Genomic DNA, 26,500 nt, shown 5'->3' with positions numbered 1-26,500 from the left:
TCCCCTGCTGTAATGTGTGGCCATAGTACTCCTGCAACACGTTCTATTTTACAGCGAAGGCTTCAGCAGAAGCAAACTCCTTTGTCGGCAACTCTTTCGTCCACGCCAGTGTGTGCGATTGGCTGGGGAACGACGGCTGGCTGGTGGTATATTGTATATATAACCTACAGAAATTGGTTCAGTTATGGTCTATAAATAATTTGTTCATATGGGCAGAATATTGAAGACTATATGTGTTAGTAAATGAGTTTATATGGTTAAAGGCCGACGTTTGTTCACTTAAATAAAAAATTGTAACGTTTCCTATATCTAGTTTCTACAAGGTATTTTTCTGTTAAATAAGTTAATGATGGTACTGTTAGTGCTACTAGCAGTACCATCAGTAATACTAGCACTAACAGTACCATCAGTAATACTAGCACTAACAGTACCATCAGTCATACTAGCACTAACAGTACCATCAGTAATACTAGCACTAACAGTACCATCAGTAATACTAGCACTAACAGTACCATCAGTCATACTAGCACTAACAGTACCATCAGTAATACTAGCACTAACAGTACCATCAGTAATACTAGCACTAACAGTACCATCAGTAATACTGGCACTAACAGTACCATCAGTAATACTAGCAGTAACAGTACCATCAGTAATACTAACACTAACAGTACCATCAGTAATACTAGCACTAACAGTACCATCAGTAATACTAGTAGTAACAGTACCATCAGTAATACTAACACTAACAGTACCATCAGTAATACTAGCACTAACAGTACCATCAGTAATACTAGCACTAACAGTACCATCAGTAATACTAGCAGTAACAGTACCATCAGTAATACTAACACTAACAGTACCATCAGTAATACTAGCACTAACAGTACCATCAGTAATACCAGCACTAACAGTACCATCAGTAATACTAGTAGTAACAGTACCATCAGTAATACTAGCACTAACAGTACTATCAGTAATACTAGTAGTAACAGTACCATCAGTAATACTAGTAGTAACAGTACCATCAGTAATACTAGCACTAACAGTACCATCAGTAATACTAACACTAACAGTACCATCAGTAATACTGACCCTAACAGTACCGTCAGTAATACTAGTAGTAACAGTACCATCAGTAATACTAGCACTAACAGTACCATCAGTAATACTAACACTAACAGTACCATCAGTAATACCGGCACTAACAGCACCATCAGTAATACTAGTAGTAACAGTACCATCAGTAATACTAGTAGTAACAGTACCATCAGTAATACCGGCACTAACAGCACCATCAGTAATACTAGCACTAACAGTACCATCAGTAATACTAGCAGTAACAGTACCATCAGTAATACTAGTAGTAACAGTACCATCAGTAATACTAGTAGTAACAGTACCATCAGTAATACTAGTAGTAACAGTACCATCAGTAATATTAGTAGTAGCAGTACCATCAGTAATACTAGTAGTAACAGTACCATCAGTAATACTAGTAGTAACAGTACCATCAGTAATACTAGTAGTAACAGTACCATCAGTAATACTATTAGTAACAGTACCATCATTAATACTAGTAGTAACAGTACCATCAGTAATACTAGTAGTAACAGTACCATCAGTAATACTAACACTAACAGCACCATCAGTAATACTAGCACTAACAGTACCATCAGTAATACTAGTAGTAACAGTACCATCAGTAATACTAGTAGTAACAGTACCATCAGTAATACTAGTAGTAACAGTGCCATCAGTAATACTAGTAGTAACAGTACCATCAGTAATACTATTAGTAACAGTACCATCATTAATACTAGTAGTAACAGCACCATCAGTAATACTAGCACTAACAGTACCATCAGTAATACTAGTAGTAACAGTACCATCAGTAATACTAACACTAACAGTACCATCAATAATACTAACACTAACAGTACCATCAGTAATACTAGTAGTAACAGTACCATCAGTAATACTAACACTAACAGTACCATCAGTTATACTAGTAGTAACAGTACCATCAGTAATACTAACACTAACAGTACCATCAGTAATACTAACACTAACAGTACCATCAGTAATACTAGCACTAACAGTACCATCAGTAATAATGATACTAAGAGTACCATCAGTAATACTGACACTAACAGTACCATCAGTAATACTAACACTAACAGTACCATCAGTAATACTAGCACTAACAGTACCATCAGTAATACTAGTAGTAACAGTACCATCAGTAATACTAACACTAACAGTACCATCAGTAATACTAGCGCTAACAGTACCATCAGTAATACTAGCACTAACAGTACCATCAGTAATACTAACACTAACAGTACTATCAGTAATACTGACACTAATAGTACCATCAGTAATACTAGTAGTAACAGTACCATCAGTAATACTAGTAGTAACAGTACCATCAGTAATATTATTAGTAACAGTACCATCAGTAATACTAGTAGTAACAGTACCATCAGTAATATTAGTAGTAACAGTACCATCAGTAATACTGACACTAACAGTACCATCAGTAATACTAGCAGTAGCAGTACCATCAGTAATACTAGCACTAACAGTACCATCAGTAATACTATCAATAACAGTACCATCAGTAATACTAGCACTAACAGTGCCATCAGTAATACCAGCACTAACAGTACTATCAGTAATACTGACACTAACAGTACCTTCAGTAATACTAGCACTAACAGTACTATCAGTAATACTAACACTAACAGTACCATCAGTAATACTAGCACTAACAGTACCATCAGTAACACTATCAATAACAGTACCATCAGTAATACTAGCACTAACAGTACCATCAGTAATACTAGCACTAACAGTACCATCAGTAATACCAGCACTAACAGTACCATCAGTAATACCAGCACTAACAGTACTATCAGTAATACTGACACTAACAGTACCTTCAGTAATACTAGCACTAACAGTACTATCAGTAATACTAACACGAACAGGATCATCAGTAATACTAGTAGTAACAGTACCATCAGTAATACTAACACTAACAGTACCATCAGTAATACAAGCACCAACCCTCCCATCAGTAATACTAGTAGTAACAATTCCAGGAGTAATACTAGCAGAAACAGTACTAGGAGTAATATTAGTAGTAACCACACTATAAGTAATACTAGCAGTAACTTTACTATCAGTAATACTGGTAGTAAAGGTACCATCAGTAATACTAGCACTAACAGGACCATCAGTAATACTAGTAGTGGCAGTACTAGGAGTAATACTAGCAGAAACTGTACCAGGAGTAATACTAACAGTAACAGTACTATAAGTAATACTATCAGTAACCTTACTATCAGTAATACTAACACTAACAGTACCATCAGTAATACTAGTAGTAACAGTACCATCAGTAATACTAGCACTAACAGTACCATCAGTAATACTAGCACTAACAGTACCATCAGTAATACTAACACTAACAGTACTATCAGTAATACTAGCAGTAACAATACCATCAGTAATACTAGCACTAACAGTACCAGCAGTAATACTAGTAGTAACAATACTAGGAGTAATACTAGCAGAAACAGTACTGGGGGTAATACTAGCAGTACCAGTACTATAAGTAATGCTATCAGTAACCTTACTATCAGTAATACTATCAGTAACCTTACCATCAGTAATACTAGTAGTACCAGTACTAGGAGTAATACTAGAAGAAACAGTACTAGGGGTAATACTAGCAGTCACATAAGTAATACTATCAGTAACCTTACCATCCGTAATTCTAGTAGTAGCAGTACTAGGAGTAATACTAGCAGAAACGGTACTAGGAGTAATACTAGTTGTAACAGTACTTTAAGTAATACGATCAGTAACCTTACTATCAGTAATACTAGTAGTAGCAGTACTAGGAGTAATACTAGTGGTAACAGTACTAGGAGTAATACTAGTTGTAACAGTACTGTAAGTAATACGATCAGTAACCTTACTCTGAGTAATTATAGTAGTAACAGTACTTGGAGTAATACTAGTGGTAACAGTACTAGGAGTAATACTAGTGGTAACAGTACTGTAGGTAATACGATCTGTTACCTTACTCTCAGTAATACTAGTAGTAACAGTACTTGGAGTAATACTAGTGGTAACATTGCCATAAGTAATACTATCAGTAATACTGGGAGTAACAGTACCATCAGTAATACTAGCACTAACAGTACCATCTGTAATACTAGTAGTACCAGTACTTGAAGTAATACTAACACTAACAGTACCATCAGTAATACTAGTAGTACCAGTACTTGGAGTAATACTAGCACTAACAGTACCATCAGTAATACTAGTAGTACCAGTACTTGGAGTAATACTAGCACTAACAGTACCACCAGTAATACCAGTAGTAGCGGTACTTGGAGTAATACTAGCACTAACAGTACCATCAGTAATACTAGTAGTACCAGTACTTGGAGTAATACTAGTGGTAACAGTGCCATCAGTAATACTAGTAGTACCAGTACTTGGAGTAATACTAGTGGTAACAGTGCCATCAGTAATACTAGTAGTACCAGTACTTGGAGTAATACTAATGGTAACAGTGCCATCAGTAATACTAGTAGTACCAGTACTTGGAGTAATACTAGTAGTACCAGTACTTGGAGTAATACTAGTAGTACCAGTACTTGGAGTAATACTAGTGGTAACAGTGCCATCAGTAATACCAGTAGTACCAGTACTTGGAGTAATACTAGTAGTACCAGTACTTGGAGTAATACTAGTGGTAACAGTGCCATCAGTAATACTAGTAGTAACAGTACTTGGAGTAATACTAGTGGTACCAGTACTTGGAGTAATACTAGTTGTAACAGTGCCATCAGTAATACTAGTAGTACCAGTACTTGGAGTAATACTAGTAGTACCAGTACTTGGAGTAATACTAGTGGTAACAGTGCCATCAGTAATACCAGTACTTGGAGTAATACTAGTGGTACCAGTACTTGGAGTAATACTAGTTGTAACAGTGCCATCAGTAATACTAGTAGTACCAGTACTTGGAGTAATACTAGTAGTACCAGTACTTGGAGTAATACTAGTGGTAACAGTGCCATCAGTAATACCAGTACTTGGAGTAATACTAGTGGTAACAGTACCATCAGTAATACTATCAGTAATAGTACCAGGAGTAACACGGCAGTTAACCCACTGTTTCAGTCCCGAACAAATGCTTTTTTTCGATGACGGCCTAGGAACAGTGGGTTAACTGCCTTGTTCAGGGGCAGAACGACAGATTTTTACCTTGTCAGCTCGGGGATTCGATCTTGCAACCTTACGTTTACTAGTCCAACGTTCTAACCACTAGGCTACCTGCCTCCCCACTTGAGCTGTTCTTCCCATAATATGGACTTTGTCTTTTCCCAAATAGTGCTTCTGAATACCACCCCTACCTTGTCACAACGCAACTGATTGGCTCAAACACATTATGAAGAAAATAAATTCCACTTTTAACAAGGCCCACCTGTTAATTGAAATGCATTCCAGGTGACTACCTCATGAAGCTGTTTGAGAAAATGTGCAAAGCTGTCATCAAGGTTGGCTACTTTTAAGAATATTGTTTCACACTTTTTTGTTAAACATCTTGTCCAAACTTTTGACTGGTACTGTACACACGCACACGGACACATGCACACACACACGTACGCACGCACGCACGCACACACACACACACACACACACACACACACACACACACACACACACACACACACACACACACACACACACACACACACACACACACACACAGAGAGAGAGAGAAACACGTGGGCTAATGCCAATTGCCTCTTGGAAGGCCGTCATTGTAAATAAAAATGTGTTCTTAATTGACTTGCCTTGTTAAATAAATAATAATATGAATAAAAGGTGAGTCTCTCTCATTCCCCCCCTCTCTCATTCACTCCCCCCCTCTCTCATTCACTCCCCCCCTCTCTCATTCACTCCCCCCCTCTCTCATTCACTCCACCCCTCTCTCATTCACTCCCCCCTCTCTCTCATTCACTCCCCCCTCTCTCATTCACTCCCCCCCTCTCTCATTCCCCCCCTCTCTCTCATTCCCCCCCCTCTCATTCACTCCCCCCCTCTCTCATTCACTCCCCCCCTCTCTCATTCACTCACCCCCCTCTCTCTCATTCCCCCCCTCTCTCATTCACTCCCCCCCTCTCTCATTCACTCCCCCTGTCTCTCTTATTCCCCCCCTCTCTCATTCACTCCCCCTGTCTCTCTCATTCCCCCACTCTCTCATTCACTCCCCCCCTCTCTCTCATTCACTCCCCCCCTCTCTCTCATTCCCCCCCCTCTCTCTCATTCCCCCCCCTCTCTCATTCACTCCCCCTGTCTCTCTCATTCACTCCCCCCCTCTCTCTCATTCACTCCCCCCCTCTCTCATTCACTCCCCCCTCTCTCATTCACTCCCCCCCTCTCTCTCATTCACTCCCCCCCTCTCTCATTCACTCCCCCCCTCTCTCTCATTCACTCCCCCCTGTCTCTCTCATTCACTCCCCCTGTCTCTCTCATTCACTCCCCCCCTCTCTCATTCACTCCCCCCCTCTCTCTCATTCACTCCCCCCCTCTCTCTCATTCACTCCCCCCCTCTCTCATTCACTCCCCCCCTCTCTCATTCACTCCCCCCCTCTCTCATTCACTCCCCCCCTCTCTCTCAGTCACTCCCCCCCTCTCTCAGTCACTCCCCCCCTCTCTCTCATTCACTCCCCCTGTCTCTCTCATTCACTCCCCCCCTCTCTCATTCACTCCCCCCCTCTCTCTCATTCACTCCCCCCCTCTCTCTCATTCACTCCCCCCCTCTCTCTCATTCACTCCCCCCCTCTCTCATTCACTCCCCCCCTCTCTCTCATTCACTCCCCCCCTCTCTCTCATTCACTCCCCCGCTCTCTCATTCACTCCCCCCCTCTCTCATTCACTCCCCCCCTCTCTCTCATTCACTCCCCCCCTCTCTCTCATTCACTCCCCCCCTCTCTCTCATTCACTCCCCCCCTCTCTCTCATTCACTCCCCCCCTCTCTCTCTACATCTGGGTCTCTAACAGCTCCACTGCATCTGCTGCAGCTCAGCTCTGGTGCCATGCTGGAATCTGACATATTTTCAGTTTTTGTGTGTGTGGTGACTCCGTGGAGACAGCTGCCCTGTGTGTTTCTGTGTATCTGTAGCACAGAGGCAACAACACTAAAGGAGCTGAATGTGGAGGAGAACTGGAGCTCAGCTTGCTTCAGTCCCCTTCTCTCCTGCCCCCTCCATGTCTCTAATGCTGCAGGAATGTATGATTTTAACTAGAGGAAACATCCAGGCAGTCCAGCCAAGTACAACACATGGGTGTGTGTGGGTGAACATGTGATGTGTTAGGGTCAGAGGTGATGATGGTTCTGTCAGGGTAGAGGATGAAGGATGTCACATGGTACGTCAATAGAGGAAACACACAAGGTTGTGTAACCAGGTGGGAAGACAGACAGACAGGCAGGCAGGCAGGCAGGCAGGCAGGCAGGCAGACAGACAGACAGACAGACAGACAGACAGACAGACAGACAGACAGACAGGCAGGCAGGCAGGCAGGCAGGCAGGCAGGCAGGCAGACAGACAGACAGACAGACAGACAGGCAGGCAGGCAGGCAGGCAGGCAGGCAGGCAGGCAGGCAGGCAGGCAGGCAAACAGACAGACAGACAGACAGACAGACAGACAGACAGACAGCCTTAACGGGAAATGCTTACTTACAAGCCCTTAACCAACAATGCAGTTTTAGGAAAATAGAGTTAATGAAATATTTACAGAGTGTTTTAGAGCATATTACTATATACCTGTGAATAAATTCATGAAATGGAGAATGGATTAAACTGTTTACCCATTTAATAACCAGACCTTCATACAAACTTGTTGTGCTGAATGCTATATGCTTCCAGCACGGCCACAAGCAAGTCACTCTGGGAGGCCTAAGTGGCCCGTGGCCATTTACCGCTATCTAGTGTACACGAGCTGTCAGTCATATTTCAATAAAGTGTCTCTCTCTCCCTCTTCATCTCTCTGGCTCGCTCTTGTTTCAACATTTTACTGTTTGTTCCATACTTCTAACTTTAGTTGTTTTGCTGAGAGGAGTGACTTTTGATGCATTATGCCCTGCTTAACAGGTGGTGAACACTGAGTACTGATGTAATATAGTGTTTGTGGTGTACTAAATTCTCCTCCTGTCTGTCTGTCTGTCTGTCTGTCTGTCTGTCTCTCCCTCCCTCCCTCCGTCCCTCCCTCCCTCCCCCTCTCTCTCTCTCTCTCTCTCTCTCTCCCTCCCTCCCTGTGTGTGTGTAGGAAGGAGCAGAGTGTACTGTCTCCAGTTAACTGTTGGAACCTGTTGTTGAGTCAGGTGAAGAGGGAGAGCCGAGACCACGCTACCCTGTCTGACCTCTACCTCAATAACATTATACCGCGCTTCGCCCAGGTTAGCGAGGACTCCGGACGACTCTTCAAAAAGGTATCTCACACGGGAGCACACGTGCACATGCACGTCAAACACAAATGCATACCACAACACACACCACAGCCACACATAACATAACACACCTGTGGTCTAGCGTGGCATAACGGTCTAGGCCGCTGCCTCATGGGTTCGACCCACTGCTATGTCAGCACACTCTCTATCTCTGTCTCTCTCTGTCCCAAAAACAAACACCTCTGACAATTTACCCACCGTTATCTCCCTCCCTGGGAGATTCTCAATTGGTTTTGTTAACTCCCCTGTCCTTGCCTCCTTTTGGGCGGCAGGTAGCTTAGCCGTTAGGGCATTGGGCCAGTAACTAAACAGTCGCTAGTTTGAATTCCCCGATCCGGCAAAGTGAAAACCCTGCCGATATGCCCGTGACCAAGGCACTGAACCTAATTGCTCCAGGGTCGCTGTTGACAATGGCAGACCCTGGCTGTGACACCACTCTCCAAGGGTGTCTCAGGGAGAGTAGGGATATGCAAAAACATTTCCAATTCACACCTACAGTACATATTAATACACACATGTACATTTGTGACGTAGGACAAATATAGGCACCCAACAAATGATTATTTTTATTTTGAAAAAGGTCAAAGGTAATCGAGGAGAGGAAATGTGGAGACAAATGCGCTTGTATGAAAGGAGACTCTACAGGCATATGACGAATCCACAAATATATGTTTAAATTGGTCAAAATGTATTTTGTTAGTTGTGGCACACATTTAAATGACAAGTAGCAACGTTTTAAACATGTGAATGCTTTTCTTCTCTGACAAAACAACAGCTGATTCAAAGAGGGGTGTGGCAGAAACTCTTCCGTGAAGGACTCAGGGAGGATACTAAGGTGGAGGGAAGAACACTCTTCCGTTCTCCTACTATTGATTTACACTCTCAACCACTCCACCACTTATTGGCTTCGGGGTCACAGAGGAGAAAGGACAGAGGAGTCTAGGAGAGGACGGTATTTTTCACAATTGAGAATCTCTCTCTCGCCCTCCCTGCCTCTCTGCCTCCCCCTCCCCATTAGCCCTGTATTTGGGATGTTGATATGACAGTTGAGGTCTCAAGGCCACTCTTATCCAACTCTCCAAACTCTTCCCACCTTTCACCTCTCTGCCGGTGTGTGTGAGGAAGTGTTTCTGAATGTCTCAGTACAGATAAACATATGGGATTACTCATCTCCAACCTTTCTTCTGTAAGAGAGATAGCTAGTTCGGTCCCAAATAGCACCATGCCCCCTATGTAGTGCACTACTTCAGGCCAGGGCCTATCAAAAGTAGCACCCTACATAGGGAATAGGGTGCCATTTGGAACACACTCGGTAACTCCCGAGAGAAAGAGATGACTCAAGTAGGGATTCAATATTTCAGGAACTTTCCCCAAATTCCCAGGTTTTCCAGAAATCCTGGCTGGAGTATTATTCACCTGCTGATTCCAGGGATCTTCCAACCGGGTTCTCTGGAAAATCTTGGTCATTTGGGAAAGATACCAGAATTTTGCAACCTTACTCAAGAGATTCCAGTTTATTCTGACCCTCTACTGTTTATTGTAACTGTTCTCTATGGTTGCATGATCTCTGTCACGGTCTGGGGTGTCGGTTCAGCATCTCTGTCACGGTCAGGGGTGTCGGTTCAGCATCTCTGTCACTGTCATGTGTGTCGGTTCAGCATCTCTGTCACGGTCCGGGGTGTCGGTTCAGCATCTCTGTCACGGTCCGGGGTGTCGGTTCAGCATCTCTGTCACGGTCTGGGGTGTCGTTTCAGCATCTCTGTCACGGTCAGGGGTGTCGGTTTAGCATCTCTGTCACGGTCAGGGGTGTCGGTTCAGCATCTCTGTGACTGTCCGGGGTGTCGGTTCAGCATATCTGTCACTGTCAGGGGTGTCGGTTCAGCATCTCTGTCACGGTCAGGGGTGTCGGTTCAGCATCTCTGTCACTGTCAAGGGTGTCGGTTCAACATCTCTGTCATGGTCAAGGGTGTCTGTTCAGCATCTCTGTCATGGTCAGGGGTGTCTGTTCAGCATCTCTGTCATGGTCAGGGGTGTCTGTTCAGCATCTCTGTCACGGTCAGGGGTGTCGGTTCAGCATCTCTGTCACTGTCAAGGGTGTCGGTTCAACATCTCTGTCATGGTCAAGGGTGTCTGTTCAGCATCTCTGTCATGGTCAGGGGTGTCTGTTCAGCATCTCTGTCATGGTCAGGGGTGTCTGTTCAGCATCTCTGTCATGGTCAGGGGTGTCTGTTCAGCATCTCTGTCATGGTCAGGGGTGTTGGTTCAGCATCTCTGTCACGGTCAGGGGTGTTGGTTCAGCATCTCTGTCACGGTCAGGGGTGTTGGTTCAGCATCTCTGTCATGGTCAGGGGTGTCTGTTCAGCATCTCTGTCACTGTCAGGGGTGTCGGTTCAGCATCTCTGGGTCTGACTGAGAGGACAGGAGTGAGTCAATCTGGACTGTCTCGTCAAAACATTAGTTATTAATCTGATGATAGCTTCTGTTTGAACTCCACACAATGGCTAATTAACTAGATAATGAGTTAAATTAAAACATTTCCAGTCAGTGCCATGAGCCAGAGGCTACGCATGTAAAGCACTCATACACACCCTCATACTTGCACACACACGAACACGCACACACACACAGTCACGTGCACACACACAGTGGGGCTGTGGTAAGTAGTGCAGAATGATGTGATGTGCTGCTCAGTGTGTGTGATGTTGTCAGAGGAGGCTGCACATCTGTGTTCCATTCAGAGAGAGAGAGAGAGAGAGAGAGAGAGAGAGAGAGAGAGAGAGAGAGAGAGAGAGAGAGAGAGAGAGAGAGAGAGAGAGAGAGAGAGAGACTGTGTATATATACTGTATATAATATTATATTTGTAATGTCTTTATTGTTTTGAAACTTCTGTATGTGTAATGTTTACTGTTCATTTTTATTGTTTATTTCACTTTATACAGTGCCTTGCGAAAGTATTGGGCCCCCTTGAACTTTGCGACCTTTTGCCACATTTCAGGCTTCAAACATAAAGATATAAAACTGTATTTTTTTGTGAAGAATCAACAACAAGTGGGACACAATCATGAAGTGGAACAACATTTATTGGATATTTCAAACTTTTTTAACAAATCAAAAACTGAAAAATTGGGCGTGCAAAATTATTCAGCCCCCTTAAGTTAATACTTTGTAGCGCCACCTTTTGCTGCGATTACAGCTGTAAGTCGCTTGGGGTATGTCTCTATCAGTTTTGCACATCGAGAGGCTGAAATGTTTTCCCATTCCTCCTTGCAAAACAGCTCGAGCTCAGTGAGGTTGGATGGAGAGCATTTGTGAACAGCAGTTTTCAGTTCTTTCCACAGATTCTCGATTGGATTCAGGTCTGGACTTTGACTTGGCCATTCTAACACCTGGATATGTTTATTTTTGAACCATTCCATTGTAGATGTTGCTTTATGTTTTGGATCATTGTCTTGTTGGAAGACAAATCTCCGTCCCAGTCTCAGGTCTTTTGCAGACTACATCAGGTTTTCTTCCAGAATGGTCCTGTATTTGGCTCCATCCATCTTCCCATCAATTTTAACCATCTTCCCTGTCCCTGCTGAAGAAAAGCAGGCCCAAACCATGGGATGGTGTGTTCAGGGTGATGAGCTGTGTTGCTTTTACGCCAAACATAACGTTTTGCATTATTGCCAAAAAGTTCAATTTTGGTTGCATCTGACCAGAGCACCTTCTTCCACATGTTTGGTGTGTCTCCCAGGTGGCTTGTGGCAAACTTTAAACAACACTTTTTATGGATATCTTTAAGAAATGGCTTTCTTCTTGCCACTCTTCCATAAAGGCCAGATTTGTGCAATATATGACTGATTGTTGTCCTATGGACAGAGTCTCCCACCTCAGCTGTAGATCTCTGCAGTTCATCCAGAGTGATCATGGGCCTCTTGGTTGCATCTCTGATCAGTCTTCTCCTTGTATGAGCTGAAAGTTTAGAGGGACGGCCAGGTCTTGGTAGATTTGCAGTGGTCTGATACTCCTTCCATTTCAATATTATCGCTTGCACAGTGCTCCTTGGGATGTTTAAAGCTTGGGAAATCCTTTTGTATCCAAATCCGGCTTTAAACTTCTTCACAACAGTATCTCGGACCTGCCTGGTGTGTTCCTTGTTCTTCATGATGCTCTCTGCGCTTTTAACGGACCTCTGAGACTATCACAGTGCAGGTGCATTTATACGGAGACTTGATTACACACAGGTGGATTGTATTTATCATCATTAGTCATTTAGGTCAACATTGGATCATTCAGAGATCCTCACTGAACTTCTGGAGAGAGTTTGCTGCACTGAAAGTAAAGGGGCTGAATAATTTTCTTCATGATTGTGTCCCACTTGTTGTTGATTCTTCACAAAAAAATACAGTTTTATATCTTTATGTTTGAAGCCTGAAATGTGGCAAAAGGTCGCAAAGTTCAAGGGGGCCGAATACTTTCGCAAGGCACTGTATATTCACTTTATATATTATCTACCTCACTTGCTTTGGCAATGTTAACACATGTTTCCCATGCCAATAAAGCCCTTGAATTGAATTGAATTGAATTGAATTGAGAGAGAGAGAGAATATTTTGTGCACTAATGAGGGAGAATGTTCCTAACGGTCCAAATGGACCTGAGGTGAGGTGTGAAACAGCTGTACACAGACTGACAGGAAACTTCTATTTTATCTTCCTCTCTCCATAGCTCTTTTCACGTTAGGCTTGGGTTTATTTCAACATCTCGGTACATATGATGGGGTGCAAAGAACTGAACTAAATAGTGTGTGATAGTGACATTGATTTGACATACAGGTGAGTGAACAGTTTGACATACAGGTGTGTGAACAGGTGATCAGAATTAAGGTGATTGGGATCTGGAAAGTGAGCTGCGTTCAGGGGATCTAGGTGTTTGAGAGTGTGAGCTGGCAGTTGAGCAGCGTTCAGGGGATCTAGGTGTTTGAGAGTGTGAGCTGGCAGGTGAGCAGCGTTCAGGGGATCTATGTGGTTGAGAGTGTGAGCTGGAAAGTGAGCTGGAAGGTGAGCTGCGTTCAGGGGATCTATGTGGTTGAGAGTGTGAGCTGGCAGTTGAGCAGCGTTCAGGGGATCTAGGTGTTTGAGAGTGTGAGCTGGCAGGTGAGCAGCGTTCAGGGGATCTAGGTGTTTGAGAGTGTGAGCTGGCAGGTGAGCAGCGTTCAGGGGATCTATGTGGTTGAGAGTGTGAGCTGGAAAGTGAGCTGGAAGGTGAGCTGCGTTCAGGGGATCTATGTGGTTGAGAGTGTGAGCTGGCAGTTGAGCAGCGTTCAGGGGATCTAGGTGTTTGAGAGTGTGAGCTGGCAGGTGAGCAGCGTTCAGGGGATCTAGGTGTTTGAGAGTGTGAGCTGGCAGGTGAGCAGCGTTCAGGGGATCTACGTGTTTGAGAGTGTGAGCTGGAAAGTGAGCTGGATGGTTAGCTGCGTTCAGGGGATCTATGTGGTTGAGAGTGTGAGCTGGAAAGTGAGCAGAGTTCAGGGGATCTACGTGTTTGAGAGTGCGAGCTGGAAGGTGAGCTGCGTTCAGGGGATCTACGTGTTTGAGAGTGTGAGCTGGAAAGTGAGCAGAGTTCAGGGGATCTACGTGTTTGAGAGTGCGAGCTGGAAAGTGAGCGGCGTTCAGGGGATCTACGTGTTTGAGAGTGCGAGCTGGAAGGTGAGCTGCGTTCAGGGGATCTACGTGTTTGAGAGTGTGAGCTGGAAGCAGACGTTACACTTACACATACAAGTTAACCTAACCGGTACCCCCACACAGTGACTCGGTACCGGTATCCTCACACAGTGACTCGGTACCGGTACCCCCACACAGTGACTCGGTACCGGTACCCCCACACAGTGACTCGGTACCGGTACCCCCACACAGTGACTCGGTACCGGTACCCCCACACAGTGACTCGGTACCGGTACCCTCACACAGTGACTCGGTACCGGTACCCCCACACAGTGACTCGGTACCGGTACCCCCACACAGTGACTCGGTACCGGTACCCCCACACAGTGACTCGGTACCGGTACCCCCACACAGTGACTCGGTACCGGTACCCCCACACAGTGACTCGGTACCGGTACCCCCACACAGTGACTCGGTACCGGTACCCCCTATACATAGCCCCGTTATTGTTATTTTATTGTGTTGCTTTCTATTTTATTTTATTTTTGACTTTAATTTATTTAGTATTCATTTTCTTAACTCTATTTGCTGAACTGCGTTGTTGGTTAAGGGCTTGTATGTAAGAACTTCACGGTAAGGTCTATCGCTGTTGTATTTGGCGCATGTGACAAATACAATTTGATTTGATGGATGGATGGAAAGATGGATGACAGGGAGCGGATGGTTATAGTTCAGGTGGATTTATCGTGTTAACGATGAGGTTATGTCTGTTATTACAGAGGATGGACATATTTTCTGTGTCTGTCTCTGCAGAGTAAAGAGGTTGGTGTCCAGCTTCAGGAGGATCTGATGAAGGTTCTGAACGAGCTCTACGCGGTAAGACTGACTCGTCACACATACACACACTCTTCACCACAATGAGACTGCTGTTGTATGTGTAGGCCAGTCACATAGCCGTTTGATAGTCACCATGTGTTTTAACTGTGTTTGTGGAGGAGGACATATTCCCAGGGAGATTCCCTGCCAGGAGGGAGGTTGTTCTCTGTTTAGGGGCAGCAGAGGAACCACATAACTATGTCAAGACCAGTAGCAGCAGACTAATAGTGTAATTACACAGTGAGACACTCCACTAGACAGAAATAGACCGGCACACACACATTATGGAGAGAGGACTGGGCTCAATGCCTGTCTCAGTACTCCACAGAGTCTGACAGACAGAATGTGTTCGGTGCTGTGCAGTTAATCATATCTATACATCACTTCAACTCCTGAACACCTCAGCTTTAAAGCGGCAATTGAAACAATAAGAAAAACCAAGCGGCTCCCCGCCTCTGGTTCAGTTAAAAGCTGAAGGGCAGGAGAAATGTAACCACTCTCAGATTCATGGATAGAGCTATGGATGCAACAACTGACTGTCCATGATATGAACATGATCGTTTTAACCATGTTTTGAGGCTATATAGTGTTTGTTTACATTTACTTTATTGACCAATATTGGAGTAAAACAAACTTATATTTGGGGTTCTGGTGGGGTGTGACTAAGCTCATGAGGCTTTTATTAGTTATATTCTTCAAGAATCAATGGGTACATATCATTCATTTATAAGTTATATTCTTCATGAATCAATGGGTACATATCATTCATTTATAAGTTATATTCTTCATGAATCAATGGGTACATATCATTAATTTATAAGTTATATTCTTCATGAATCAATGGGTACATATCATTCATTTATAAGTTATATTCTTCATGAATCAATGGGTACATATCATTCATTTATAAGTTATATTCTTCATGAATCAATGGGTACATATCATTCATTTATAAGTTATATTCTTCATGAATCAATGGGTACATATCATTAATTTATAAGTTATATTCTTCATGAATCAATGGGTACATATCATTCATTTATAAGTTATATTCTTCATGAATCAATGGGTACATATCATTCATTTATAAGTTATATTCTTCATGAATCAATGGGTACATATCATTAATTTATAAGTTATATTCTTCATGAATCAATGGGTACATATCATTCATTTATAAGTTATATTCTTCATGAATCAATGGGTACATATCATTCATTTATAAGTTATATTCTTCATGAATCAATGGGTACATATCATTCATTTATAAGTTATATTCTTCATGAATCAATGGGTACATATCATTCATTTATAAGTTATATTCTTCATGAATCAATGGGTACATATCATTCATTTATAAGTTATATTCTTCATGAATCAATGGGTACATATCATTCATTTATAAGTTATATTCTTCATGAATCAATGGGTACATATCATTCATTTATAAGTCCAAAAATGAATGGAGCAACTGCAGATTGCCCCTTTAAGTGATCCTTTTTCAAGAGATTAGTGAATCTGAATCTGAGCCTTGCTTAGCTCTGGCCACACACACACACATACACACACACACACACACACACACACACACACACACACACACACACACACAGACACACACACACACACACACACACACATACATACACACACACACACACACACACACACACACACACACACACACACACACACACACGCACACACACACACACACACACACACACACACACACACACCTTTGTGAAGCAGCAGTCTGATAGTTAAAGAGGGAAACGCATGGGGTCGTCCGCCCATGTTTCCCCTTTAAGTGGTCAGTGTTAGTGCTGACCCTGCACACACTGACACACGTGTGTGGCATTCCCTGGCAGAATTGTGTGTGTGGGAGAGACACAGAGACAGAGACAAAGTGAAGAAAAGTGTGTGTGTTTATGTATGCACTTCAGGGTTTCCCTTAGGAAAATGTGGCGCCGGACATTTGACTGGCAGTATATTAATTTACCGGACATTTAACCGGCAGTATATTAATTTACCGGACATTTAACCGGCAGTATATTAATTTACCGGACATTTAACCGGCAGCATTTTAATTTACCGGACATTTAACCGGCAGCATTTTAATTTACCGGACATTTGACCGGCAGTATATTAATTTACCGGACATTTAACCGGCAGTATATTAATTTACCGGACATTTAACCGGCAGTATATTAATTTACCGGACATTTAACCGGCAGTATATTAATTTACCGGACATTTAACCGGCAGTATATTAATTTACCGGACATTTAACCGGCAGCATTTTAATTTACCGGACATTTAACCGGCAGTATATTAATTTACCGGACATTTAACCGGCAGCATTTTAATTTACCGGACATTTAACCGGCAGTATATTAATTTACCGGACATTTAACCGGCAGTATATTAATTTACCGGACATTTGACCGGCAGCATTTTAATTCACCGGACATTTAACCGGCAGTATATTAATTTACCGGACATTTAACCGGCAGTATATTAATTTACCGGACATTTAACCGGCAGTATATTAATTTACCGGACATTTAACCGGCAGTATATTAATTTACCGGACATTTAACCGGCAGCATTTTAATTTACCGGACATTTAACCGGCAGTATATTAATTTACCGGACATTTAACCGGCAGTATATTAATTTACCGGACATTTGACCGGCAGTATATTAATTTACCGGACATTTGACCGGCAGCATTTTAATTTACCGGACATTTAACCGGCAGTATATTAATTTACCGGACATTTAACCGGCAGTATATTAATTTACCGGACATTTAACCGGCAGTATATTAATTTACCGGACATTTAACCGGCAGTATATTAATTTACCGGACATTTAACCGGCAGTATATTAATTTACCGGGCATTTGACTGGCAGCATTTTAATTTACTGGACATTTAACCTGCAGTATATTAATTTACCGGACATTTAACCGGCAGTATATTAATTTACCGGACATTTGACTGGCAGCATTTTAATTTACCGGACATTTGACTGGCAGCATTTTAATTTACCGGGCATTTGACTGGCAGCATTTTAATTTACCGGACATTTGACCGGCAGCATTTTAATTTACCGGACATTTAACCTGCAGCATTTTAATTTACCGGACATTTGACCGGCAGTATATTAATTTACCGGACATTTAAACGGCAGTATATTAATTTACCGGACATTTAACCGGCAGTATATTAATTTACCGGACATTTGACTGGCAGCATTTTAATTTACCGGAGATTTGATAAACTTACTGAACCATATGAGTTAGGTGTGTAACCTGATTAGGGCGTTCACCCACGGTGCTCAGAATGACAGAAATCACATTTAGATGATGGTCATTCATATTAACAGAACATGCAATTAGAGGATGCAACAATGTAAGGTATACTATAAGGTGCACTATATCTAAGGAAGTCTTGAGCTATTGCTCGCCTGAGATTGAGTATTCCATAATAAGCTGTAGACCACACTACCTACTGAGAGAGTTCTCATCTGTATTCTTCGTAGCTGTTTACATACCACCTCAGTCAGAGGTTGGCACTAAGATAGCATTGAATGAGCTGTATTCTGCCTTAAGGAAACTAAAAAAAGCTTTTAATGCAGGGAAACTTAAATCAGTTTTACCAAATTTCTATCAGCATGTTAAATGTGCAACCATAGGGAAAATAACTCTGAACCACATACAGAGATGCATACAAAGCTCTCTCTCTACCTCCATTTGGCAAATCTGACCATAATTCTATCCTCCTGATTCCTGCTTACAAGCAAAAACTAAAGCAGGAAGCCCCAGTGACTCAGTCAATAAAAAGTGGTCAGATGAAGCAGATACTAAGCTACAGGACTGTTTTGCAGCACAGACTGGAATATTGAGGAGTACACCACATCTGTCATTGGCTTCATCAATAAGTGCATCGACGAAGTTGTCCCCACAGTGACCGTACATACATACCCCAACCAGCAGCCATGGATTACAGGCAACATCCGCACTGAGCTAAAGGTTAGAGATGCCGCTTTCAAGGAGCTGGACTCTAACCCGAAGCTTATAAGAAATCCTGCTAAGACCTCCGACGAACCATCAAACAGGCAAAGCATCAATACAGGACTAAGATCGAATCATACTACACCGGCTCTGACGCTAGTGGGATGTGGCAGGACCAGTAAACCATTACAGACTGCAAAGGGAAGCACAGCCGAGAGCTGCCCAGTGACACGAGCCTACCAGATGAGCTAAACTACTTCTACGCTCGCTTCGAGGCAAATAACACGGAAACATGCATGAGAGCACCAGCTGTACCGGAAGACTGTGTGATTGCACACTCTGTGTGATTGCAGCCGATGTGAGTAAGACCTTTAAACAGGTCAACATTCACCAGGGCCAGATGGATTACCATGACGTGTGCTGCGAGCATGCGCTGACCAACTGCCAAGTGTCTTCATTGACATTTTTAACCTCTCCCTGTCCAAGTCTAATACCAACATGTTTTAAGCAGACCTCCATAGTCCCTGTGCCCAAGAACACTAAGGTAACCTGCATAAATGACTACCGGCCCGTAGCACTCACGTCTGTAGCCATGAAGTGCTTTGAAAGGCTTGTCATGGCTCAGATCAACACCATCATCCCAGAAACCCTAGACCCACTCCAATTTTCATACCGCCCCAACAGATCCACAGATGTAATCTCTATTACCCTCCACACTGCCCTTTCCCACCTGGACAAAAGGAACACATATGTGAGAATGCTATTCATTGACTACAGCTCAGCATTCAACACCATAGTGCCCTCAAAGCTCATCACTAAGCTAAGCAACCTGGGACTAAACACCTCCCTCTGCAACTGGATCCTGGACTTCCTGACAGGCCGCCCCCAGGTGGTAAGGGTAGGTAACAGACCTCTGGTTGAAACAGCTCTCATTCTCTCCTCCTTCACAGTAGAAGCCTCAAACAAGGTTCTAAAGACTGTTGACATCTAGTGGAAGCCTTAGGAAGTGCAATCGGATCAAATTTATACTGTATCTTGTATAGGCAAAGAGTTGAAAAACTACAAACCTCAGATTTCCCACTTCCTGGTTGGATTTTTTCTCAGGTTTTTTTCCTGCCAAATGAGTTCTGTTATACTCACAGACATCATTCAAACAGTTTTAGAAACTTCAGAGTGTTTTCTATCCAATTATACTAATAATATGCATATCTTAGCTTCTGGGTCTGAGTAGCAGGCAGTTTACTCTGGGCACCTTATTCATCCAAGCTACTCAATACTGCCCCCCAGCCATTTTATTTATATTTAGTGGTGTGATATTGTATGAGACACACCCTTGAGAAGCACGGCTGGACAGTGTATGACACACACACAACCCTCTCTCTCTTGCTCTCTCTCTCTCTCTCTCTCACGGCTCCTCCTGTCCCCCTGTGTAGGTGATGAAGACATACCACATGTACAACACAGACAGTATCAACTCTGAGAACAAACTGAAGGATGCAGAGAAACAGGAGGAGAAGCAGATGGGGCGCTCTGGTCGCCAGGACGACAGACAGACTCCCAGGTCACCTGACACACTGGCCAGCATCAAGACGGAGGAGAAACATGTCCGACGCTCCTCAGTCAAGAAGATAGAGAAGATGAAGGAGAAGGTAAAGCGTGTGTGTGTGTGTGTGTGTGTGTGTGTGTGTGTGTGTGTGTGTGTGTGTGTGTGTGTGTGTGTGTGTGTGTGTGTGTGTGTGTGTGTGTGTGTGTGTGTACAGGGACAAGAATATGAGAGCAGCCCTGTCTTAGGAATGAGACCCTGAGACCTCTACTGACAGGTTGGCTGATGATGCAGGTCACACAGCACAGTCCATTATAGTGTGTGTGCATATACAGTTGAAGTCAGATGTTTACATACACCTTAACCAAATACATTTAAACTCAGTTATTCACAATTCCTGACATTTAATCCTAGTAAAAATTACCTGTTTTAGGTCAGTTAGGATCACCACTTTATTTTAAGAATGTGAAATGTCAGAATAATTGTAGAGAGATTTATTTATTTAAGCTTTTATTTCTTTCATCACATTCCCAGTGGGTCAGAAGTTTACATACACTCAATTAGTATTTGGTAGCATTGTCTTTAAATAGTTTAACTTGGGTCAAACGTTTCAGGTAGCCTTCCACAAGCTTCCCACAATAAGTTGGGTGAATTTCGGCCCATTCCTCCTGACAGAGCTGGTGTAACTCAGTCAGGTTTGTAGGCCTCCTTGCTCGCACACGCTTTTTCAGTTCTGCAAAAAAAAATCTATAGGATTGAAGTCAGGGCTTTGTGATGGCCACTCCAATACCTTGACTTTGTTGTCCTTAAGCCATTTTTCCACAACTTTGGAAGTATGCTTGGGGTCGTTGTCCATTTGGAAGAGACATTTGCGACCAAGCTTTAACTTCCTAAATCAAATCAAATCAAATCAAATCAAATTTTATTTGTCACATACACATGGTTAGCAGATGTTAATGCGAGTGTAGCGAAATGCTTGTGCTTCTAGTTCCGACAATGCAGTAATAACCAACAAGTAATCTAACTAACAATTCCAAAACTACTGTCTTGTACACAGTGTAAGGGGATAAAGAATATGTACATAAGGATATATGAATGAGTGATGGTACAGAGCAGCATAGGCAAGATACAGTAGATGGTATCGAGTACAGTATATACATATGAGATGAGTATGTAAACAAAGTGGCATAGTTAAAGTGGCTAGTGATACATGTATTACATAAGGATACAGTCGATGATATAGAGTACAGTATATACGTATGCATATGAGATGAATAATGTAGGGTAAGTAACATTATATAAGGTAGCATTGTTTAAAGTGGCTAGTGATATATTTACATCATTTCCCATCAATTCCCATTATTAAAGTGGCTGGAGTTGAGTCAGTGTCAGTGTGTTGGCAGCAGCCACTCAATGTTAGTGGTGGCTGTTTAACAGTCTGATGGCCTTGAGATAGAAGCTGTTTTTCAGTCTCTCGGTCCCAGCTTTGATGCACCTGTACTGACCTCGCCTTCTGGATGATAGCGGGGTGAACAGGCAGTGGCTCGGGTGGTTGATGTCCTTGATGATCTTTATGGCCTTCCTGTGACATCGGGTGGTGTAGGTGTCCTGGAGGGCAGGTAGTTTGCCCCCGGTGATGCGTTGTGCAGACCTCACCACCCTCTGGAGAGCCTTACGGTTGAGGGCGGAGCAGTTGCCGTACCAGGCGGTGATACAGCCCGCCAGGATGCTCTCGATAGTGCATCTGTAGAAGTTTGTGAGTGCTTTTGGTGACAAGCCGAATTTCTTCAGCCTCCTGAGGTTGAAGAGGCGCTGCTGCGCCTTCTTCACAATGCTGTCTGTGTGAGTGGACCAATTCAGTTTGTCTGTGATGTGTATGCCGAGGAACTTAAAACTTGCTACCCTCTCCACTACTGTTCCATCGATGTGGATAGGGGGGTGTTCCCTCTGCTGTTTCCTGAAGTCCACAATCATCTCCTTAGTTTTGTTGACGTTGAGTGTGAGGTTATTTTCCTGACACCACACTCCGAGGGCCCTCACCTCCTCCCTGTAGGCCGTCTCGTCGTTGTTGGTAATCAAGCCTACCACTGTTGTGTCGTCCGCAAACTTGATGATTGAGTTGGAGGCGTTGGTGGCCACGCAGTCGTGGGTGAACAGGGAGTACAGGAGAGGGCTCAGAACGCACCCTTGTGGGGCCCCAGTGTTGAGGATCAGCGGGGAGGAGATGTTGTTGCCTACCCTCACCACCTGGGGGCGGCCCGTCAGGAAGTCCAGTACCCAGTTGCACAGGGCGGGGTCGAGACCCAGGGTCTCGAGCTTGATGACGAGCTTGGAGGGTACTATGGTGTTGAATGCCGAGCTGTAGTCAATGAACAGCATTCTCACATAGGTATTCCTCTTGTCCAGATGGGTTAGGGCGGTGTGCAGTGTGGTTGAGATTGCATCGTCTGTGGACCTATTTGGGCGGTAAGCAAATTGGAGTGGGTCTAGGGTGTCAGGTAGGGTGGAGGTGATATGGTCCTTGACTAGTCTCTCAAAGCACTTCATGATGACGGAAGTGAGTGCTACGGGCGGTAGTCGTTTAGCTCAGTTACCTTAGCTTTCTTGGGAACAGGAGCAATGGTGGCCCTCTTGAAGCATGTGGGAACAGCAGACTGGTATAGGGATTTATTGAATATGTCCGTAAACACACCGGCCAGCTGGTCTGCGCATGCTCTGAGGGCGCGGCTGGGGATGCCGTCTGGGCCTGCAGCCTTGCGAGGGTTAACACGTTTAAATGTCTTACTCACCTCGGCTGCAGTGAAGGAAAGACTGCATGTTTTCGTTGCAGGCCGTGTCAGTGGCACTGTATTGTCCTCAAAGCGGGCAAAAAAGTTATTTAGTCTGCCTGGGAGCAGGACATCCTGGTCCGTGACTGGGCTGGATTTCTTCCTGTAGTCCGTGATTGACTGTAGACCCTGCCACATGCCTCTTGTGTCTGAGCCGTTGAATTGAGATTCTACTTTGTCTCTGTACTGACGCTTAGCTTGTTTGATAGCCTTGCGGAGGGAATAGCTGCACTGTTTGTATTCGGTCATGTTACCAGACACCTTGCCCTGATTAAAAGCAGTGGTTCGCGCTTTCAGTTTCACGCGAATGCTGCCATCAATCCACGGTTTCTGGTTAGGGAATGTTTTAATTGTTGCTATGGGAACGACATCTTCAACGCATGTTCTAATGAACTCACACACCGAATCAGCGTTTTCGTCAATGTTGTTGTCTGACGCAATACGAAACATGTCCCAGTCCACGTGGTGGAAGCAGTCTTGGAGTGTGGAGTCAGCTTGGTCGGACCAGCGTTGGACAGACCTCAGCGTGGGAGCCTCTTGTTTTAGTTTCTGTCTGTAGGCAGGGATCAACAAAATGGAGTCGTGGTCAGCTTTTCCGAAAGGGGGGCGGGGCAGGGCCTTATATGCGTCGCGGAAGTTAGAGTAACAATGATCCAAGGTCTTTCCACCCCTGGTTGCGCAATTGATATGCTGATAAAATTTAGGGAGTCTTGTTTTCAGATTAGCCTTGTTAAAATCCCCAGCTACAATGAATGCAGCCTCCGGATGAATGGTTTCCAGTTTGCAAAGAGTTAAATAAAGTTTGTTCAGAGCCATCGATGTGTCTGCTTGGGGGGGGGGTATATACGGCTGTGATTATAATCGAAGAGAATTCTCTTGGTAGATAATGCGGTCTACATTTGATTGTGAGGAATTCTAAATCAGGTGAACAGAAGGATTTGAGTTCCTGTATGTTTCTTTCATCACACCATGTCGCGTTAGTCATAAGGCAGAAAGATGTTTGTTTCTGTCTGCGCGATGCGTGGAGAAACCTGTTGGCTGCACCGCTTCGGATAGAGTCTCTCCAGTGAGCCACGTTTCCGTGAAGCAAAGAACGTTACAGTCTCTGATGTCCCTCTGGAATGCTACCCTTGCTCGGATTTCATCAACCTTGTTGTCAAGAGACTGGACATTGGCAAGAAGAATGCTAGGGAGTGGTGCACGGTGTGCCCGTCTCCGGAGTCTGACCAGAAGACCGCCTCGTTTCCCTCTTTTTCGGAGTTGTTTTTTTTTTGGGTCGCTGCATGGAATCCACTCCGTTGTCCTGTTTGTAAGGCAGAACGCAGGATCCGCGTCGCGAAAAACATATTCTTGGTAGTACTGATGGTGAGTTGATGCTGATCTTATATTCAGTAGTTCTTCTCGACTGTATGTAATGAAACCTAAGATGACCTGGGGTACTAATGTAAGAAATAACACGTAAAAAAACAAAAAACTGCATAGTTTCCTAGGAACGCGAAGCGAGGCGGCCATCTCTGTCGGCGCCGGATGTCTTGAGATGTTGCTTCAATATCTCATAATTTTCCTCCCTCATGCAGCCATCTATTTTATGAAGTGCACCAGTCCCTCCTGCAGCACAGCACCCCCACAACATGATGCTGCCACCCCCGTGCTCCACGGTTGGGATGGTGTTCTTCAGCTTGCAAGCATCCCCCTTTTTCCTCCAAACATAACGATGGTCATTATGGCCAAACAGTTTCATCAGACCAGAGGACATTTCTCCAAAAAGTACAATCTTTGTCCCCTTTTGCAGTTGCAATCCGTAGTCTGGCTTTTCTATGGTGGTTTTGGAGCAGTGGCTTCTTCCTTGCTGAGCAGCCTTTCAGGTTATGTCAATATAGGACTCGTTTTACTGTGGATATAGATACTTTTGTACCTGTTTCCTCCAGCATCTTCACAAGGTCCTTTGCTGTTGTTCTGGGATTGATTTGCACTTTTCGCACCAAATACATCCACAGGTACACCTCAAATTGACTCAAATGATGTCAATTAGCCTATCAGAAGCTTCTAAAGCCATGACATCTTGTTCTGGAATTTTCCAAGCTGTTTAAAGACACAGTCAACTTAGTGTATGTAAACTTCTGACCCACTGGAATTGTGATACAGTGAATTAATCTGTCTGTAAACAATTGTTGGAAAAATGACTTGTGTCATGCACAAAGTAGATGTCCTAACCGACTTGCCAAAACTATAGTTTGTTAACAAGAAATTTGTGGAGTGGTTGAATAACGAGTTTTAATGACTCTAACATAAGTGTATGTTAACTTCCGACTTCAACTGTACCTGCATGTGTGTGTTGTTCATGAATGATGTATGTTTGTAACTGGCTTAAAGCTCTAGCCATGTTCTACTACAGTGGGGGCTCTGTCAGAGAGACAAGACCCTACCACTGGCCTTACTATTATCTACCAGTATAGACTTTGTTCTCACTCTCAATCCTGTTATCTCTCTTTCTCACTCTCACTCCCTCTCTCTTCCTCTCTCTCTTTCTCCCTCTATCTACTCACTATCTCGTATTTTTCTCCCTCTCTCTCCTCTCACTCTCACCCCCTCTCTCTCTTCCTCTCTCTCTTTCTCCCTCTCTCCTCTCACTCCCTCTCCTATCTCCTCTCTATATCCTCTCTTTCTCCCTCTCTCCTCTCACTCCCTCTATCTTCCTCTCTCTCTTTCTCCCTCTATCTACTCTCTATCTCTTATTTTTCTCTCTCCTTCTCCTCTCACTCTCACTCCCCCTCTCTCTCTATATCCTCTCTTTTTACCTCTCTTGTTCTCTCTCGCTGTCTCTCTCGTTCTCCCCCTCTCTCTCTTGCTCTCTTTCACCCCCCCCCCCCCCCCCTCTCTCTCTGTGTCCCTCTCAGCGGCAGGCTAAGTACACAGAGAACAAGCTGAAAGCAATCAAGGCAAGGAATGAATACCTGCTGGCTCTAGAGGCTACAAACAGCTGTGTCTTCAAATACTACATCCACGACTTGTCTGATATCATCGACGTAAGTACACATATACACACAACC

The 26,500-nt window shown here is 43.7% G+C and overlaps 1 protein-coding gene across 4 annotated transcripts in view; it reads left to right on the top strand.

The window, feature by feature from the left end:
• LOC110494620 (SLIT-ROBO Rho GTPase-activating protein 2) overlaps positions 1 to 26,500 on the top strand; it is a 159,910-nt gene that overhangs the window by 100,780 nt on the left and 32,630 nt on the right. For all 4 annotated transcript variants that reach the window (XM_090206218.1, XM_036950727.2, XM_036950728.2 and 1 more), the window contains exons 4-7: positions 8,359 to 8,521; positions 14,996 to 15,058; positions 20,513 to 20,728; positions 26,348 to 26,476. In XM_090206218.1, the coding sequence (XP_090062344.1) occupies positions 8,359 to 8,521; positions 14,996 to 15,058; positions 20,513 to 20,728; positions 26,348 to 26,476 (571 nt within the window). The remainder of the gene's footprint in view (positions 1 to 8,358; positions 8,522 to 14,995; positions 15,059 to 20,512; positions 20,729 to 26,347; positions 26,477 to 26,500) is intronic.

The sequence above is a fragment of the Oncorhynchus mykiss genome, chromosome 17 (assembly GCF_057628025.1).
Source record: "Oncorhynchus mykiss isolate SJ-2025 chromosome 17, ASM5762802v1, whole genome shotgun sequence".
In the NCBI taxonomy this organism is placed as follows: Eukaryota; Metazoa; Chordata; class Actinopteri; order Salmoniformes; family Salmonidae; genus Oncorhynchus; species Oncorhynchus mykiss.
Note: the sequence above shows the minus strand (reverse complement) of the source record. Positions and strands in the feature narration are given on the sequence as shown.